The sequence below is a fragment of the Curcuma longa genome, chromosome 1 (assembly GCF_044706935.1).
Source record: "Curcuma longa cultivar G26 ecotype Majalengka, Jawa Barat chromosome 1, ITB_CL_G26_1.1, whole genome shotgun sequence".
NCBI classification, from domain to species: domain Eukaryota; kingdom Viridiplantae; phylum Streptophyta; class Magnoliopsida; order Zingiberales; family Zingiberaceae; genus Curcuma; species Curcuma longa.
The window spans coordinates 22,124,457-22,143,875 of NC_133861.1; the positions used below are offsets into that span (position 1 = coordinate 22,124,457).

The 19,419-nt window shown below is 34.5% G+C and overlaps 1 protein-coding gene across 1 annotated transcript in view; it reads right to left on the reverse strand.

Moving 5' to 3' along the window:
* The window catches only part of LOC141830986 (tripeptidyl-peptidase 2), a 39,159-nt gene that overhangs the window by 409 nt on the left and 19,331 nt on the right, over positions 1 to 19,419 (reverse strand). Inside the window, exons 13-24 of the mRNA XM_074718440.1 lie at positions 16,740 to 16,857; positions 12,857 to 12,936; positions 12,619 to 12,691; positions 10,006 to 10,091; positions 9,885 to 9,936; positions 9,669 to 9,800; positions 9,502 to 9,570; positions 9,008 to 9,100; positions 4,333 to 4,428; positions 4,098 to 4,196; positions 3,281 to 3,373; positions 994 to 1,155 (exon numbers count right to left, since the gene is read on the reverse strand). Of these exons, the coding sequence (XP_074574541.1) occupies positions 994 to 1,155; positions 3,281 to 3,373; positions 4,098 to 4,196; positions 4,333 to 4,428; positions 9,008 to 9,100; positions 9,502 to 9,570; positions 9,669 to 9,800; positions 9,885 to 9,936; positions 10,006 to 10,091; positions 12,619 to 12,691; positions 12,857 to 12,936; positions 16,740 to 16,857 (1,153 nt within the window). The remainder of the gene's footprint in view (positions 1 to 993; positions 1,156 to 3,280; positions 3,374 to 4,097; positions 4,197 to 4,332; positions 4,429 to 9,007; positions 9,101 to 9,501; positions 9,571 to 9,668; positions 9,801 to 9,884; positions 9,937 to 10,005; positions 10,092 to 12,618; positions 12,692 to 12,856; positions 12,937 to 16,739; positions 16,858 to 19,419) is intronic.

A 19,419-nucleotide genomic window follows, 5' to 3' on the forward strand; every position in this document is an offset into this window, starting at 1 on the left:
CAAATGTTAATTTTTACTTGGTGAAAGGAAAAAAAAGGAAGTCAAAATTTAGTCCATGAACTTGGTAAATATGATTCACATTAAATATTTCAAATGCATATCCAAAGAAAATTCTGTCATCCTAAATTGTAGCACCTCCAATAGATAATATCAACTTTTTTGAGGGAATAAATAATACTGTAAGCTTTAGTTAACAGAACAGTCATTGCAAGTGTAAAATGTTCCATATATGTCCTGGCCACTTAAAATGGAGGGATGTACCCATGCAATGATCCTCATGATAGATTCAACAAGAACTATAATTTTTCAATCTGGTAATGACCCGAATTTATCAAGAAAGTTTTTTGGAATCACAAAGCAAAAAATTTTCAAGTACAATTAGATGATGGATATAACTATTTGACCTTTTGTTCATGTCATAGCATTTCCTGCAATCACAAGTGAGCTTATAAATCAACAGTTCCGAATTTTAAATTCAAAGCTCAATGATTCTCTGCTGGTTGGTTGAGAAACAATATAGTGTTACGCCTCAACAATCAACATCAAAACTTTCTGTGACTGAGAGTCAAAAGCGCAATCAAGTAAATTTGTAGCATGTACATAATCAGAAATGCTTCAGTAAATCAATTGTGATTTTTGGACATTAAGTTCATAAGTGACACTTGTCAATCGATCTATCTGATACTCATTTTATATGAACCACTTCATGGTTTTTCTTCATTGAGATTCAAGTTCCAGTGAATCTATAATTCTCATATTGATAATTAGCCAACCAAACGTTTCTGAACATACAAGTTGTGTTAAAAATACGTTTGTTTCTTGTCATTTAAAGATATCCTCTTATCCTGTACATTAGAGCATATTGCTTGAAGCCAAGAACTTAAATCCTTGTGTAGCATATTATCAGCTTCATTATATTTATATATACACACATGACATTTTAGCTTGACACATTTGTGTAAAATAACTGAGAATAAATAACAAAAATAATACCTTTAAGGCAGTTCCATATCTTTCACAACGTCTCTCACGCACAACCAAAAGCATGCAGTATTTTATAGACTTAACATCCACCCACTTCTTTAGTTCTTTAAATGTTTCTTCAAAAAGATCTGGTTTATCACTCGTAACATCAGATGTGCTAGGCTGTTCAACCTAGACAGTCAGCAAAGTATAGAATGCTCTCAGCTATGTTTTAGGAATTCAAAGCAACAATTTGAAAAATAACTGGAGTTTCAAGAAAAATACATAGACATAGGAATAGTAATCAACAAAGAAAAGAACATATCTCTCAACAAATAAATAAACCACCAAATTTAAAACAAACAAAATAGGGATATGACAACAAATTGTATACATACCATTCAATCAGTTATTCCACAGTTCAGGAAAAGGTTAGTAACTTGAAATATATGAACACCATCATGAAAAGGATTAGACTATGCAGATATGATGGTTAAGAAAAAATAATATGGTTTCAAAAAGAGTGGTAAGAAAGAGCATTAGCAGAATAGGTGATACATGTTTCAAAATTTGATATACCGGAAAAGTTAAATATCAAAAAAAGTAGACATTATGGTAGATAAAAATCATTAGAATCCAGTGTACAGGAGTGGGAAATGGAACAGAGTAGTACAGCTTCTCGATTGTCATTTCATGATTTTATAAATGTAACTATTGGGAAAAATCAGCATTTGATTACTTTGTTAGAGAGTTATGTTTTTTAGGCTCAGGGTTAGCCATCTGCTCATCTCCGTGTTGTAGTGAGCTACTTAGAGTTGCTTCAACTTTCAATTGCTTGAGTTTGTAATTGCCATGGTTAGGACACAACTGATAATGGTAGTCTGTCATTTTTATCGATAAGGTTCACACCACCCAATGTGGGTAGTAGCTGGATGAGTATGAGTATGGCCTTGTCCTGAGGTTGATGTCATTTGATTAGCCTCAGCCTGACTATAGTAGCTTGGGTTAGACGAGAATTGGGGCTTGGTTCTTGGAGAGGACGGGGTCAAGAGGATTGCGCAGCAATAAATGAATCTCATATCATTCATTATGGTAAGAAACCATTTGAGTCATGACAAATTTAGTCTGTCATATTTATCAAGTGTCTTTCCTTTTTATATTTATGAAACTTTCTATAATTTATCAACAAGATGGGCATACAAAATATTTGTGCTCCACCTTGAGAGGGAGACTTAGAGTTATTAAAGTCGATAAGAGTTCGTTATAGGTTTAGTTCCTCATACACTAATTAATTACAAGATGCTAAATTTAAATATTAAATATATATACGTTGTAATAGTTCATGGATAATAATACTAATACTAATACTAAAATTACTGATAATAATACTTGCAAATTATCGTTTAATAAATTTAATAAAAGGAAGATAGAATTATATGTCAAATTGCAAATCCACATATAGGAAATGTTCTATTAATCAACAATTTCTAGATATAAATTAAAATTGTGATATCAACAACAATTTTTGGTTCTAGAGAAAAGTCATCAATATTGTGGTATCAACAATCATTTTAAAATTTATCAACACTAAATAGAATCATAAGGATAATAATATAAGAATCTTCAAAAATGAAAGAAAAATTAAAAAAGGTTGATATTATTAATTTTTATCAATGACAATGAATTGATCTGAGATGAGGGATGATAGAATGATGAATCATTGAGTCACTATTACAAGGGGATTTAGCGGGGCACAATTTGGTAGCAATGTTCCCAAGCTAACGAGCATTACAATGTTAGTTGATGAATAAACATGAATCGAATTTATGCAAATTTGCATATCTTATTAGAACGAAATTAGTTCATGTATGACATTCAAACTTTGGAGAGAATTTGCATACCTAAAGCATATATCATTTCTAACTTTAGTGCTAGGTACCTAGAGAATGCATAGTAATCCTCCTTTTTTTAAGTGATGATGTTATTCTTTTCTTGTAGAAGTGAAATGAATGATTTTCTTTGACATATATTTTCTTTCTGACTAGGAAAAAGAAAATAATAATTAATAAATTAATTATGGTCATTCTTTAAACCAAAAAGAAAAAGGGAGAAAGGAACCTGAAACCAACCTAACTTAAAATTTCAGGTTTAGATTTTTTTTTATAAAACCAAGAAGTTAGGGTTCAGAGATTTAACCCAACCAATGCGCACCCCTAGACAAGAGCATAGGATTTGTCAAAAAAACTACTGAGGGTGAACCCAGTTACAAGAGTTAATTAAGTAAATAAACCAAATGATGACTGCAAAAACATCATACCATATATGACTCTTCATCTGCAAGAGCTAATCCTTTCTGGTATAATGCCTCTGCCAATTGATCCCGAGTGGCTTCTCTTTTTTTCCTTAGTTTCTAAATGAAGATTCCAAAAATGACAAGTATTTTTCAAGACTTTTTCAAGGCACAAAAAAACTAAATTTTAATCAGCAAGAATTAATGGAAAAGTTAATAAGTGAATGTTTACCATTAAAGCGAAATATAATAATCCCTAGTAATACAATTGCCATTTTATAAGAGACTAAATGTACCAACTTCGGTATCGTGCAAACTTTTCTGATTGGCATGTGCCAAGGCAACACTAGGTTATTTAATTTTGTGATCATTGTGCAAAGAGAGCATATGAGATGCGCAAATGAAAATGTGATAATTTCAGTTTGCTATGCCAACATAAATCCAAACTGTAAATTATCAACAGTGCTGCGAATAAACCATGCCTCAAATGCAACTATTTCATTAATGCATATAATCCAATTGGCAACATAACATGAGATCTTCCAAGCATGTTAACAAAGAAAATCAATTACCAAGAATCGTAACACAGATACTGTTAAGAATATAAAAGGCATAGGTTGGGCTTCTGGGTTCATGGTTTGCTAATCAAACCTAACATGGGATTAAAGTAGGAGTTAGCGTGTGGCAAAATTTAGAAACAAATCTACAAGTCCATGCAAATGGAGAGGGGCTAGTTAAGTCTAGTCCTTCCACTCCATTTGAGGAGAAATTTTAAGAATACCTGTTAGATTTGGAAATAAGCAGTCACTTAGTTTATCTAACAGACATTTAAATGAATTATCACCTCAGCCTCTTCATCCTCACTATCAGACTTTAACGACAAAAACTTCAATAGCTCTTCTTTGTCAATGCTATCAATCACCTCATTAGCAGCATTAATAATCTGAAAATAGCAAAAACATATTAGCTTTCATTTTAAAAATTCTTGAACAATATAAAAAGTTATACAAAAATAGACTAGAGAACACTATAGAAGACAACAACATGATGATAACAGAATGTATAAACAAAATACTTACCTTTTTATTATGACAACTTTTGTCCTGTCCAGGGTTTCCAGAGACTAGGCATTCCAAGATTTTGGCAAGTAATGGCGTATAATTTGGATACTCCATCTACATTGAGATCAGAACAATATGGCAAAAACGTCCGTATTCATTCAAAAATATAGCAACCTTAAAACTTGCATATGCAGGATTGAGAAGACAAGATTCAGTGCAAACAAACAACTGTTGTCAAAATACATACCAACAATGGCATCGGATAATAAAAAATTTAAGCATCAGTAGTATGAAATTGGTAGGATTGATGAAATTGGAACGTCGAATAAGAAAGATATAATAAAAGTATTTCATATACGAGATTAAAAAGATGTTCTAACATCTTAAGGATAATTATTGTGTCACTACACATTAAATTACTAATAACACAATATACAAATAATGAGTCATATTTATTTACATAAAATTTAATGAATAATAAAAATAGATTATAACTAATAATAAAATGGTAGTTTAGTATAGATAACTCACTAACACCATTGGTACTTTTCACAATATCTTTTCAATAAAAGTATTTATTATGTAAAATTCATGGTATATGCTATACAGTATAGTAAGGACCTTAATTACATCTGATATATGCGTTGAATTTAAGTTTAAGTTTTAGCATTTTTGCTGATGGAGAGAGATTATTGTATTATCTCTCAATTCACTGATCTTTCTCGATCAATACTGACAGAGATGGGGTCAGATGTCAAGTTAATTGAGTAATAACAAAGGTGAATGAGGGTTCCCCAAGCCTAAGTGACACCTGAACTATGGTAAGGCTAAGTAATTTATGCAAGCACCAAAGTCTATCTCTATCCTCCCCATGTGAATTTTCTAGGCGTTCAGCAGGGATCAATGAGAAGGCTAGATTGGTGAAGCTTTTTAAAGCCATTCCAATTTGAACAAATTTTTAACTTATTTTGTTTATTTTTAACCTCAATTGACTAATCATTAAATTTCTATTCTAGCTATTTTCTTTGAATCTACAGTGTGTTTTTTTCTCTGAAGTTCTTTATCTTTGTGAGATGACAAGCAGACTTGCATTTGCCAATAATGATCTGTGATTCGTATCCGTATTAGCTGAATAACTGTGAAAACAACTACAAGATTCAGGGAAAAAATCAAGTACAACACACCTAAATAATATAAAAAGTCATGATTTATATATTATATATATTGGCAACAATATTGGAGTATAAAGTGGTAGTAGTTCCAATTGGATAATTTATTAATTTCATGTCTGAATATATTACATGAGGTGCAACCTGATCCCTCATTGAATAAGACTTTTTCCTTTTTCCTCCACCTTGGTATGACTATTTCTCTGTGGTTATCCTTCTGGGGAGCAAACACTTCTGATCACATATCTTGTAATTCTGAATGCATGCAACTTTCCCAACCTAATCACTACTTAACCTCCTGTCCTACACCTCCCCCACAATGTCCCCTCATCATCCTGATTCTTCGTTTAGATGACATTATAATGGGTTTGTTTAGGGTGTTAATGTCGATGATCCATTACATATTGAGTCAAAAGATCCATCACGACTATGATTTCTTACTCAATGGAAGGCGATAAACCCCAACTCCAATGATAGTTCTAGTTATCTGAAAGTCATCCTAATATTCATGATCCACCTGTCACAATCTCAACAACAAAATTCCCAGCACCATCCATAATTCAAGAATGTTGATAAAGTGAAAGATAAAAAGCTCCAACAATATTGATAGATATAAACGAAGTTCATATAACAAATAGCAAATGGAAATAGAGAAATATTGCAATTACAATTTTTTTTTCAAAAAATAGGTGACAGGATAAAGGGTGCATTATTGATTAGAGACGATCATCTAAATGCTATCAAAGAGAGGAGTTTGAAGAAGGCAAGTAGACTTCATCACCTTATGATATTGTTATTTGATGCAGTCCAAAAAGATGACAATGGTGTTGATAATAGTGCGATTGATAAGAAGAAAATGATGAGGGTACACAAGGTACTAGTGAGGTTGTGTGTTGGAATTTTATTAAGCATAATTAGCAGATTAAAGATTAAAGGGTTAGTTGAGGGTAACTAGATACATTTATGGCAGAACCAATTAGTTTTTTAGGCCTGATTTGAGGATATATGGTCTAAATTTGGGTTTCAATTTAGAGTTTGGTTGGTTGATTTAGGGATCTATTAGGTAAATTTTGATTTGGGTGTGCTTTGGGCTTTGACTGGACTTACTTCAGGCTCAAATTGGTTAGATTTTGGCTGAATCAGAGTTGAACTTGTTTGATTTGATTTAATCGAGTGGGTTTGTGGGTTAACTTACAAAGAAACCCTAATTTTTTCCTTCTCCTCACCTATGCACCCCCCCCCCCCCCCCCCCCCCCCCCCCCCTCCTCTCCTTCGTCACTCCTTGTCTATAGCAGCCTGTCACCATTCACTACCAGTTATCACTGCTCGTTGGCAGCCCAGGTCACAGCCCCCTCCTCCCTCTTTCCCTAGTTTCTCTCCCTCTCTTGTGTGCTCTACCCTTGACACCCCCACTTGGCCACATACAACCTCATCGTCTCTTGATGGTTGCCCTTGTTGCTACCAGATGCAGGCCATGCCAAACCACCGCCACACGCAGCCTGCAGTGTTGCTCATCATCCTCCCGTCATCCCAACACTGTTGTTGCCCAGCAGCTGCATCTCCAATTATACAATAGGAACAACTCCTCATTCCTTCTCTAAGCGATAGCCTTGGCTGCCCCCTTTCTCTGAGCATGAACAACCTTTTTCCTTTTGTGAATGACAGTAGTCCCTTAGTCATCTCCTACCCGAGTGAGCAGCAACCTTGCTTTTCCCTTGTGCGGTGACCGAGTAAGTTTGGTGGTTGTTGCACTTTTGAGGATTTCAAGTATATTTTATACCTATTATTGTCCATCTCTGACAACTGAGTGAATGTGGATCTTCTGTAGTAACAAGAAAAAGCTTTTCTTCCAACCATAGCAGTGGTTTTGGTATTTGATTGATGAATCACAGTGTAGGTTCTTCTTCTCTCCTTTGAATTGATTGGAACCATAAGAGGAGGTCACAAAATGGATTAACTGAATTTGTTAAGAAATCCTCGAAGTAGTGGCGGTGGTGGATTGAACAAGTGAAAATGTTTTGATGCAGAAGTGAACCAACATGGAGGTGTCATGGTGTATTTGAAGGTGATTTTTGAGAAGATGCCGCTTGGGCTTAAAAGCAGAGATTCAAGTGAGGATAAGTAGTAAGTATTAAGAGTGGAAGGTTTAGATGGAGGATTGTTGTTGTATGTGGTCATGGAATTTTTCTAGTGTAGCAGTTGTATCTTGGATTTCAAACCATGAGGTTGGATTGGGTTGGTTATAGGTAAGTGTGGATTGAGTGAGATCAGTGTGTTGATCCTTACAGGAAACTTCAATATTACTTGTTTTGACTCTTTTACTTATTGTGCTTGTATATTCGTGTAGGCTTCTAGAAGATTCTTTATTCATACACCATATTGGTTATCATGCATGTAGAGTATTTGTGAAGATTTATATGTTGGGTTACTCGTGTTTTAAATGTTGAATTCATGTCATGTGATATTCATATGCAACTTCACCTAATAGTTGATTAATTTGTTGTAAATCATGTTGTAATTTTCTCTCAACTGTTCGTTGATCGTGATGATGAGGAAGAACTCAGGCTACCTTAGATAGTTTGCATTCATATAGAATGTGCACATGGTGCCACTCCATATCTCAATATGATAATGTACAAGGGGTAGCACCTATAAGTGAGTGCAAATTATGCTAATTTAGTTGCATGAATTTAGAAGACAATAGTTAGATGATGTTATTTATACATGTTGGGTTTTATGTAGTATAGTATTTATACATGTGAACTTTACTATAATTGTACATTATCTTGCTTTCTGCATATTATCTTTTTCGGTTGCATTACTAACCTCCTTCTCTTGGCACTCTAGGTCTCAAGGAGAGGGTGTCTAATTCCTTAATAGGTCAGAGTCAAATTCGTTAGTATGGCTCCAAGGACATTTTGTGGGCTTTTGGGATTTTACTCATGCTACTTCTATCTTATTTTGCTATTTCATATAAGTTTAAAATTCTACGTTGTTGGACTTTATGGTTTTGTTTTGCTTATATTTGTTGTGTCCAACTTAACTACTTTTTATATCATGATTGCGTAAATGCGGTAGTATTTATTAGTTTGAATTTTGTATATTCTATTTTGGTTGTATGGATATTTCATGTTCATGAGGTACTGAAGAAATTGTCATACAAACATTATGAGTTGCATGCCATTCCAATGATCATGAAGACAAACTTGGAGCGTGAGAGGCAATAGATATGTTCCATCAACTTTAGCACCAATGCTATGCACACAAATAATATTTCATAACAATGACGATCTCCTTGACACTATGTTCCCACTTGATAATGAGATATAATTGAAACCTACATCCATACTCGTATGTTCAAACTAGTATGGCTATTTTTTCTTCCTTGGGAAAACTTATTTAACAATGAGTTTATTTATTTATTTTCTATTTGTGAAAATCTTAGTTAAATTCCAACATAAACTAACTGGACTAACAATATAAATGAATAGATTGAACTCAGAACAAAATGACAGAAAATCTACCTTAAGAGAATCAGCAAGTGCACTCCATGCAGATATTTCTTCATCAGTCTCTCTCTTTAAGCCCGCAAGAAACTTTATCTTATTATCTCGTAACTGTAGAAAATAGGAAGTTAGTGAGCAGCAATAAACACAATTTAACAATTCACATGAAATTAAAGAAACAGTAAAGATCAGCATACAAAATTTAAATTATAGAACTTGGCAAATTGGTATTCTTATATTCATTAACCAGATGTTAGTATGACTATAGCAAATGCATCACGTTAGAACTCCCGCCAGCAAATGCATCACGTTAGAACTTGATGTCTTAGAGTTAAAACATAAATGTAATATAGGCACAATGAAGCTAATAAATGGAATGAAAACAAGAACTAATGAAATGAATGTGGAAACACATTAGAGAATTCAAGAATGGGGGCAGTGGGGCAGTGTAGTGACATTACTGTTAGATAAATACTGTATAAAAGGAGAAATTTGGGTTAAGCTTAATTTACCTCTTCATCTAAGAGTTCGGACACACTTTTTGTGACCCCAGTTGTTTCCTTTCCCTTTTCCTCGTCAATCTGCAAAGTTTATTAGGTATTAGGTCTACTTATCTGAGGCTACAAATTCTACCAAGAAGTCCTCGTTGCTTTCAAGGTAACCAAGCACCAGAAATCACCTTAGATGGTGGGATAAGATAAGATATCCTATAAGATATCGGTGGTTGTTGATTCTGGTCACCTTTACCATTTTCCAGGTTTACAGAATCATATGATATCGATCCGAGCAACATGCTTCCAGGTAAAGAATTCTGAAAGAGAGACATCAGGAAGCAACCAAAAATAACATTAGGATAACATACTCCAATAAGAAAGTTTAAAACTTTCTAGCATACCTTAGGAAGCTTCTCCCTTAATGGGGGACCGATGTAAAAGGCTTCATCTTGTCTGGAAGTATATCCAACATCAATTCACATTATCTGAACAAGGTGAAAGACAAGTATAGATGGACTTTACCCTGGAACTAAAACAGAAGATTTGTAGGTGCCATTTCCGATAATAGGACCATCAGGTACAGAAAAGAAGCTCAGTTGAATGTAGTCCTGCATTACAACTTAGCTCTATCAGTATTTTCAAGAATTATACAAATAAATTACTAATAAACAGAGACATTCTATTATAGGTGAGCTTCAAGGTATTTAAGATTTAGATTTATTCAAGTCCAAAAAATGAATATGTATATGTAACAAGTACTAAACATGTCGATAAGAGAGACATTCTATCAGAATTCTCCTTAGCTAAATGAAAAAAATTATACTGTTTACTACAAGGATTATTCCATGCTGTTTTAAAACATGATGAAACCACGATCACTTTATGAGTGTTTATAATTATATGTTCCGAGTATTGGAAATGAGAAAAGTGGAATTTGAAAAATCCAATTCTTCTATTCCAAAATTACTTATACACTTAAAACAGATTCTATTAAATAAAAAAAATCAACAATATCAGTTTTGAATGAGACTACATGGAACAGTCCTTATTACTTTGCCTATGACCCTAGTCAACTCTAAAATTCCACAATGAATTTATTGACTTGGAATCATAGGAAAAGTCAATCTCATAGGGGATGAAGAATATTTTTCTAACAATTGGAGCTCTCCCTCGTCACCCCCATGAATATGCTCTACAAGGTTCATAACTGCTTTTATTTTAGGATGCTTACCTAGCCAAAACTTAGATTTGACTTTACCCAAACTTTTTTAGTTCACTCTGATATCACCCACTTGTTTGCCTATTGCTAAACAAAGTTTGGATACCAAACGAACCATCATAGATGGTAATTACGGTACATTGTGACTTCCGGCAGCAGAAGGCTAAGTACCAGCCAGATTCAATGGTCGGCCAATGCGGCTTCATGTAAAAGAACATTGAGGGTATGGGATTCATTAACAGTTCTTGTAATGAGTCACTAACAGTTGGAACCCTTTTCCTCAATACCCTTAAGAAAGTATTACCACCCCTTTCTGTCAGAACAGTTAGCAACGACCAGTCTAGCAACTACAACAGAGGTCTTGTACACCAGTTCTAAAACCCTAGGCATATGGGCTCAACATGCAGTATGCCGCTGGTAGATTTTCCCACTAATTGCAACTCCATATTGATGCCTCAGCTAATTTGTTAAACACCCTGATTAGCCATGACAGTCCAAGATTTCAACCTCTAGGCTTCTTTAATAGTCAAATTACCACCTATGGTTGTTCAAAACTTCTAAGATGAAGATTCATCTAGCATTTCTCTAGGTTATAGCAGGGGGTCTAGTTCCCCACAATCAAATAGATTCTTCTTGTAAGCCCTATCCTTATTGGCCTGTAGGCAAGAAAAACAACTGAAACTAGCTCACAAGGAAACTGCTTGAAAGGACTGAGTTGAGAGACAAGGCTGACAAGGGCAGAGCTGCTTCCATTGAGCCAGGGACAGACTATCAAATATCCCTGAAAATAGGAATTTCATTTACTTGCTTGACTCCTTTTACTGACTTTCAACTGCTTGAAAACAAACTTTTTTTGAAGAGATGATTGAAAATGAAAGCTACCACCTAAGCCAGTTATTCAAATGGAATATCTTAACTTCAACACGGACCCATTAAGAAAAGGAATGAGATAGTCCCTTGGGAGAGTCAGAAAAAAAATTGTTCTCACCAATAACCTATAATCACTGCCTCTTGCATCAGTCCTCAGGGAAAACAGAAGAAAAAAAATTAAGATAAGTTGTTCTCGCCAATAATCTATAATGGAGCAAATGAAGGAAAAAGTCCATCATGCATGCCATGAACACTAAGGTCAAAGTAAATGGCGCTACTGGAGTGTGCTAACACTTTCCAATTTCTGGTTTTGTTTCTTCCATTGGTTTCCTTTCTTTCATAAGAGGTCCTTTCACAAAGAAGCATTCCTCACTCAAGATTGGGTTTCTATGCTGGGTGTTATACCCTTGGCTTAAGGTGCAAATTGGTAGGCATAGTTGAAAAAGAAAAGTACAAGCTAGTAGAGTCAAAGTATAGGGAGAAAGCATGTGCTCAAAGGCCACCATACAATCGTAGAGATCATTCTGAATCAGCGTTGTCTATGAACAAATCATTATTATTATATGTATCATCTCAAGGTCAAATAACAGTGAGAAAGCATGTGTTCAAAGGCAACCATACAACCATGGAGATAATTCCAAATCAACTTTGTCTATGAACAACCCATTGCTATTACATGTATAGTCTCATGGCCTGATTCAGGAAAGGGAAAGAAAGGGATAATAGGAGTTAAGGATGAATGCGAGTGGTTTGGGATAGAGACACTACTCCTGAGGTTGAGCTTAAACCTTTAAGACTCTGTTGTCTCATAGGGTAACAACACAATCAAAAAGTTTATTACTAATAAATGACTCAAAAGTCAACCTTCCTTCCTAAAGATATAAAGTCATGGTAATACAAATAAACAATTTAAGCTGATACAAAAACTGTAACTACAAACAATCAAAAAATAATTTAAAAGAAGGTTATAGTAATACAGACTACTAATTTAAGAATATAATCAGCAATATGGAAGGGCAACTTTATTACTGCATTTTAATAATTACCTTTCTTTCTAATTTCCTTTTAATAAACAAGACCAATTGCTTTAGTTTCTCCAAAATATGAATACTCTCATGCCTGAGCATAATAGAAAATATAGTTAGTGCAAGACATTTAGAAAATCTCACAAGATATTATAAGGATAAATAGATTGTTACTGCAATCAAATAGTTATGTTTCACAATCAACATTTTGGAGCTTATTATTTCAGATTAAATGTATTTAAATAATCATCATAAGTACCTGGTATGAAGACGGAGAGTGAATTCACCTTTAGGAAGCTTCACATAATCCGGGTAGGCATCCCCAGATGCATAGACACGCTATGCAAGAAACAAGAAGAATTTTTTTTTCAATAGAAAAAAAAAAGATGATGAAAGAAGATATCAATAGAAAATGTGTGAACAAACAAGAAAAAAATGGAAAATTTGAGAATAGAGGTATCTTTTACAAATTTAATCCTTTCTAGGCAGTGTATAATAGTCATACTAAGAACAAACCCAACACACAACAAAAGAAGGAAAGCAAAAAATATCCAGTAAAAAAATAATATGTCTGTTTCAGTATGTTTCAGTATTTCAGCACGAACAACAACCCATTTGAATTTACCAGCCATTCTTATTTTATTGTCTAGATCCTCTCTGTATGCTTAATCAATTGCTGATTGGTGAAAAAAACTTTCAGAAATGTTTTCACTGGTCTGAAAATGCCAAAAACAAATCTAACAATGTAATCTTCTACAAGCAAACTTGATTATCTTCCATTTATGTATTATTTTTGAAGAATTTTGTGGTTACAAGGGCAACCTTATACAAAAATGCCATCTCCACAGTGCATATGCTTGCATATGAACATGCAATCACATATTACTTCAATCATTAATTGGTTCACATACACTAAGGTGAAATAAATTACCTATCCAGTTTATATTAATTTTAATATTAAAGAAGACATGATTAAAAGAAGGAGATCCCTTGGACAAAAGATGAATAGTGGAAATGAATGTCTAACTGATGAACAAAAGGAGGTCCCTTTTGCTTCTAGCAGAAGCTTCATGTTTAATTGAGTAAATTGGCCAACTCAACAGATAAGAAATAGCAAATTTATTTACCAAAAAAGGAAAACAAATTGCAATGAGAAGTGTCTTTGCTAAGAAAGATTGTCAATTTTAAGAATCGAATTTAGAAGCATCTTGCATTTTGTATACGGTAAGGGTTGGAATTTGGAAACTTAATCTCACTTGCATTTTGTCTACATTGTAGAGAAAAGCAGTTCTTATCGATATCCACTAACTTTTGCAGTTGTTTCAATTATATTTTATGAATATAATAATATGCACTAGGAGGTAGCTCCACTTCATTCTTCCATCATATACATCAGGGTTTTTTTTATATACACTACTCTAGCCTAAAAGTTTCTGTAAAGAAATACTACTAGAAGTATGATAATAATTCATGCTATCAGGTAAATTAATTAATTATTCTAACTTTACGTAGGTGGTTTCAGTGATTGGTTTAGTGCTTAGATCAGACTTTTAGGTATATGGTTCCTATTTATAATTATGGTGTCAAATGTTATTGAATCTGGTCCAGATCTGTATACTTTCAACCAAGATTTAAAATTTTGACTCGTACCATAGTTTTAGTACTGGACCATTCCATTTTGATTTGTTTTGGTGCGGTACCAGTCACTCGATGAGAAACAAGGGAAAGAAGAGAAGTGAAAGAGGAGTAAGATGTAAGATGAAGAGGTGTGGGAAGGAAACTTACCTAAGAAGGCATTGGCTGGCACTGAAGAAACATCAGTCACGAGCTTCTCAAGTTATAGAACTAGTGGAATATGCTCCTTGCAGCCATTCAAAGGTTTTGGATTGTGCAGGAGCTTGCAAGGTGTGGGTTGTGGAAGATATTAGGACTCGAGCAAAGGCTGCAGATGAATGGAGGAAGACCCTCAAGCTTAGAGGAGGGTTGGGACGGACAACAGAAAATGCTCGAGCCAAGGTTTAAAATATCGAGCCGTGCCGAGGTTTCAGTTCCGGACCGGAACAATACAGTTTCGATACCGTATCGTACCGTGCCGGTATAGTTTTGATGTTTTTAAAATATAAAATATATTAACTAAAATAAAAATTTTAATCTAAATATTTAAAAATAAAAAATAAAATATTTTTAAAAAATACTAAGATAATTTTATCGATTTTAATAAAGCCTATTTAAATTATCCCCAACTATAGTTAGGAATTGATTATTAAAACCTTAATTAAACCCAAAAAAATTCCAAAATCATGATTGCTCGCCCTCGGTCACGTGTAGCCTGCGCGCGGAGGCGTCGCCGGGATCAGGCGACGCCTCCGGAGGCACCTCCCAGCCAGAACCGTTGTGCTGGTGCTGTGTCGGTGCCGGTCTGTCAGCGGAACGTCGCTCGTATCGCGCGATACGGATCGAAATTTCAATCCTTGGCTCGAGCTCAAGGGAGATTGCAAAAGGAGCTCAGATTCATGGAAAATACTTACAATGATGATAGGACAATGAAAGGAGTCATCTGCTCATGTATTGGTTATCGAAGCTTCTCGTGTGTCAATCAATCATTGAAATGAAAATTTGACTGTGTTGACTGACATGACTCGATTTAAAGCAATGCTTTTGACTTTCAATTTAATGTGTGGCGTTTGGTCTACTAAGCTCACATAAGTTTATTCCAAGCTATTGTCGAGACTATTGAGACATTTTAAGCTAGATTTTAGGGTCATACAAAGATTGTTTAAACAAGCTCCTCATTATCAATTTTTTTTTTCTTTTTAGCATTATATACTTTTTATTGCATATAATCATATTGATTATACGCCATCCTCTACTCTTCATAGATAGGTTTCCTTCATAGCTCCTTTCTTCAAGATGCTTCATATACTCCTCCCACAAGTATTCAATTGAATTTGCCTTGGCTACTTTCGCCTCCAAAAGAGATACCATCACTACCCTCAAGCCATATTGTGTGTTTGTTTCTATTATGCCTATTCTGACCTTGAATTGACTCTCTTCTTTAATTCTTCCTCTCTATAATTCAGTAAAGAAGATAGTCCTTATTCCTCCACCATCACCATTTCTAAACCTCATTCCTGCGTGGTCTGCACCCTAAACAAACAACCTTTTGCAAGTGTATAGATGAAGGCTAAAGCCTAAGAATGCTCCAACACTTCCTCAAGACACTCCAACCCTCCCCTCTTGTTCCAACCATTGTCTCAAATCCTACCTATGGCTTGGTCCGTATTGTTGCTCTTTGTAAAGCACTCAACAACATTCTAACTCACCCTCTTAAAGGTACTGATCAATGTTCTATGAACATACTGTCTTGCTATTTAATATATACTCATTGTCACCCAAATTTTGCCTTTCTATCATCTTTAATTTTATGACCAATTTCTAAAAGTATCTCCAAGGCACCTTTCAATCCGATTGTGACAAGAAATGATCGATGATATAGATGGTCTCCATTCTAAAGGTACTTACCAGTTAGATCCTCCTCTATCTATTGTGAATTGCAAATAAATCTTTACTATTAAATGTCCACCCTAGACAAATTAACATACAAACACATTTAGATTTAATAGTTAAAGACAGAAATAGGACAGTCATATTAGCCTACGAAGTTGCACTGTGAAAATCATGTTAAATTGCATGAAGCATAACTCAATGTTATATGAAAGAATAAAACATATAAAGATTGATTATGACTTCTACAATAATAGACTAGGGAACCAGTTAACCAAATCCTTAAAGACTCATAAAATTGGATAGGCTTGCAAACCTAAGTTTCTATAATATATTTCAAAGTGTTATGCACTTAGCCTCCATTTACTTCAAAGGATGGGAAAATGAATGGAATGAAAAACTGAAAAAATACTGGATGTAAACTAATGGTAGTGAGTAGCAAAGGGACCCTTAGAGACTTCTTAATTGCAAATAATATATTGTATAAGGTGTTTATAATAACGAATTTAGATATATGTACAAGTCGTCCCCTAGGATGAGAAACCCTACAAATTTCCTTTACAAAGCAAAGTGAATACAACATAAAAGCATTCTAGTGCACAGAAACATTCAAAGAAAATTAATTTTAAAAAACAGACCTTGTTCGAATCTGATACAGTATAGAACTGAGACTCAAATTTGGTATCATAGATACGGTTGTTTAAAAGTGGAATGTGTGGTTTCACTTCAGCTCCTTCATCTAATTTGAATTTGTATCTGTAAATGCATAAACAAAAATAAGAAGTTTTGAATACACTATATAGAGGTTCCACAGTCTTTCAAAACATGGTGCAGATTCTGACCTATAGTTTAATTAGAGACTAATTGTTTTGAATTGAACTTAAATAAACTACTTATTTTATTTATATGGTTCAACACAATAATGTGTGATTGGTTAATCAAGTAGGCAATGATAAGCCAATCAATGAAGGACATTTAAGTGGTGATATAAGCAGGAGGCATGAGAACTAAGCAGCAGGGGAAGTGGCAAGAAAATAAATAACAGCAACTATCAGCAGTAAGAAAGCTAGTTAATTGTGTGTGTGTGTGTGTGTGTGTGTGTGTGTGTGTGTGTGTGTGTGTGTGTGTGTGGGGGGGGGGGGGGGGGGGGGGGGGGGGGGGGGGGGGGGGGGGGGGGGGGGGGTGTTGGAATCATAGTTACTTGTGATTGTTATGTCCTGTGATTGGCAGTGGTTGGGATAGTGAATATATTAGATGTAGTTTTTATATTGCGGTTGAAACTTAACCATGCTTCTGATGTGTAGATATCTTTATAAGTTTCTCCTTTTCCACAACTAGAAAGTCTAAGTCACCCCTTGCATAAACTTATTTAGATGCATTAGTGGCTTAGGTTAATGCTTTGTGAAACAATTTCCTTTTTCTGGAAAAATAACTCAAGAATATGAAGATTGTTGCTTGTCATTCTCCTCTAATTTCTTAATACAGTTTTGGTTAAAATTGATGATACAGTTGCTATTGTAATTATGCATGAAATATGGCTTCACACAAAAAATCATGCTATTACATAGTCTTTCGTAGTCAGGGAGACTTACTCTTCATCTTGTTGTTTACATGGACGACATTATGATTACTGTTAATGACTTGTAGGGAAAAAAGAACTATCTCACAGTCATATGTTTTGACATCCCATTTTTTGTTACTTGTGATAAGTTAATTTTTGAAAAATCTATGTCATGGCCATTAGGTAGCAGCTAAGAGGGTCCTAACTACCCAAAAAGTGCTCCAAGGGAAAGCTATTTTATTCCATAATCGAGGTTATTTTTAAATAGTGGAGTACTTTGATGTACACTAGATAAGCTTCCTTACAAATAGAGGATCTGCATTTGGTTATTGTGTTCTCTTAGGAGCTATCCTTACTTCCAAAAAGATCAAGATGTGAGCACAAAGGTGGAAAGATCAAATGTAATGGTAGAATATAGAAGCATAGCTTTTGAATTTGATGAAGCGATTGCAGAGCCAATGAAGATTTGAAATGACTATCAAGCTGCTATGCATTTACCTTCACGTTTCACGTTTCACATTTCACGAAAAGACAAAGCATATAGAGAGTAGGGAGAAAGTTCAATGTAATGAGATCAAGAACTCTAATTTTAACAGTCAGTTAGCATATTTGCTTGCTTAATTGTTAAAAGGGCCTAAAGTTGAATAAATATTTGTCACAAGTTAAGTTTTTTCCAAATATTTGAACCAATTTGAGGGGAAGTGGAAGTGTTATGGACAAACTGGGTTCATATAGAAGATGGAGAGGTGTATGTGTAATATTCCATATTGGCAATAATAAGTATATATAAGTGGGGGTCATGTGTTGGAATAAATCCCCTTATGTGACACATAAATGAATTTGGGTTTATGCCTGGTAGGTCGACAATAGAAGCTATACATCTTCTCAGGCAACTAATTGAAAAGTATCGGGGGCAAAAGCAAGATCTACATATGATATTTGTTGATTTAGAAAAAGCTTATGATAGAGTCCCAAGGGAAATTATATGGAGAATTCTAGAAAAGAGGGGTGTTAGCGTAGTATATATTGACCTAATTAAGGATATGTATGAGGAAGTAACGACTAGAGTGAAGACTTCAGGCGGATTAACTAAAGCATTTCCAATAAAGATAAGGTTACATCAAGGGTCAGCTCTAAGTCCTTATCTTTTTACACTAATCATGGATGAACTTACTGGACACATTCAAGATACCGTACCATGGTGCATGTTGTTTGCAGATGATATTGTATTGGTAGATGAGACACGTGAGGGAGTAAATGCTAAATTAGAATCTTGGCGAGAAACACTAGAAGAGAAAGGTTTTAGGCTTAGTAGAGTAAAAACAGAATATATGGAATTTAAGTTTAGCAATATTGAACGTAATGAGACAAGTATTAAAATAGGAGATGATGAGTTGTCTGGAACTGAGAGTTTTAAATATTTAGGATCATTTTTGCAAACCGATAGAGGGATTGAGAGAGATGTCTTACATAGAATACAAACAGGATGGTTGAAGTGGAGGAGAGCATCAGGTGTTTTATGTGATCGTAAAGTGCCTCTAAAACTTAAAGGAAAGTTCTATAAAACGGCAGTTAGACCTGCCATGTTATATGGCGCTGAATGTTGGGATATGACTCGAGCACATGAGCAAAAGATGAGAGTTGCGGAGATGAGGATGTTAAAATGGATGTGTGGACATACGAAGATGGACAAAATAAGAAATGAGAGCATTAGAGAGAAAGTTGGAGTTGCATCTATTGAGGAAAAACTCCGTGAA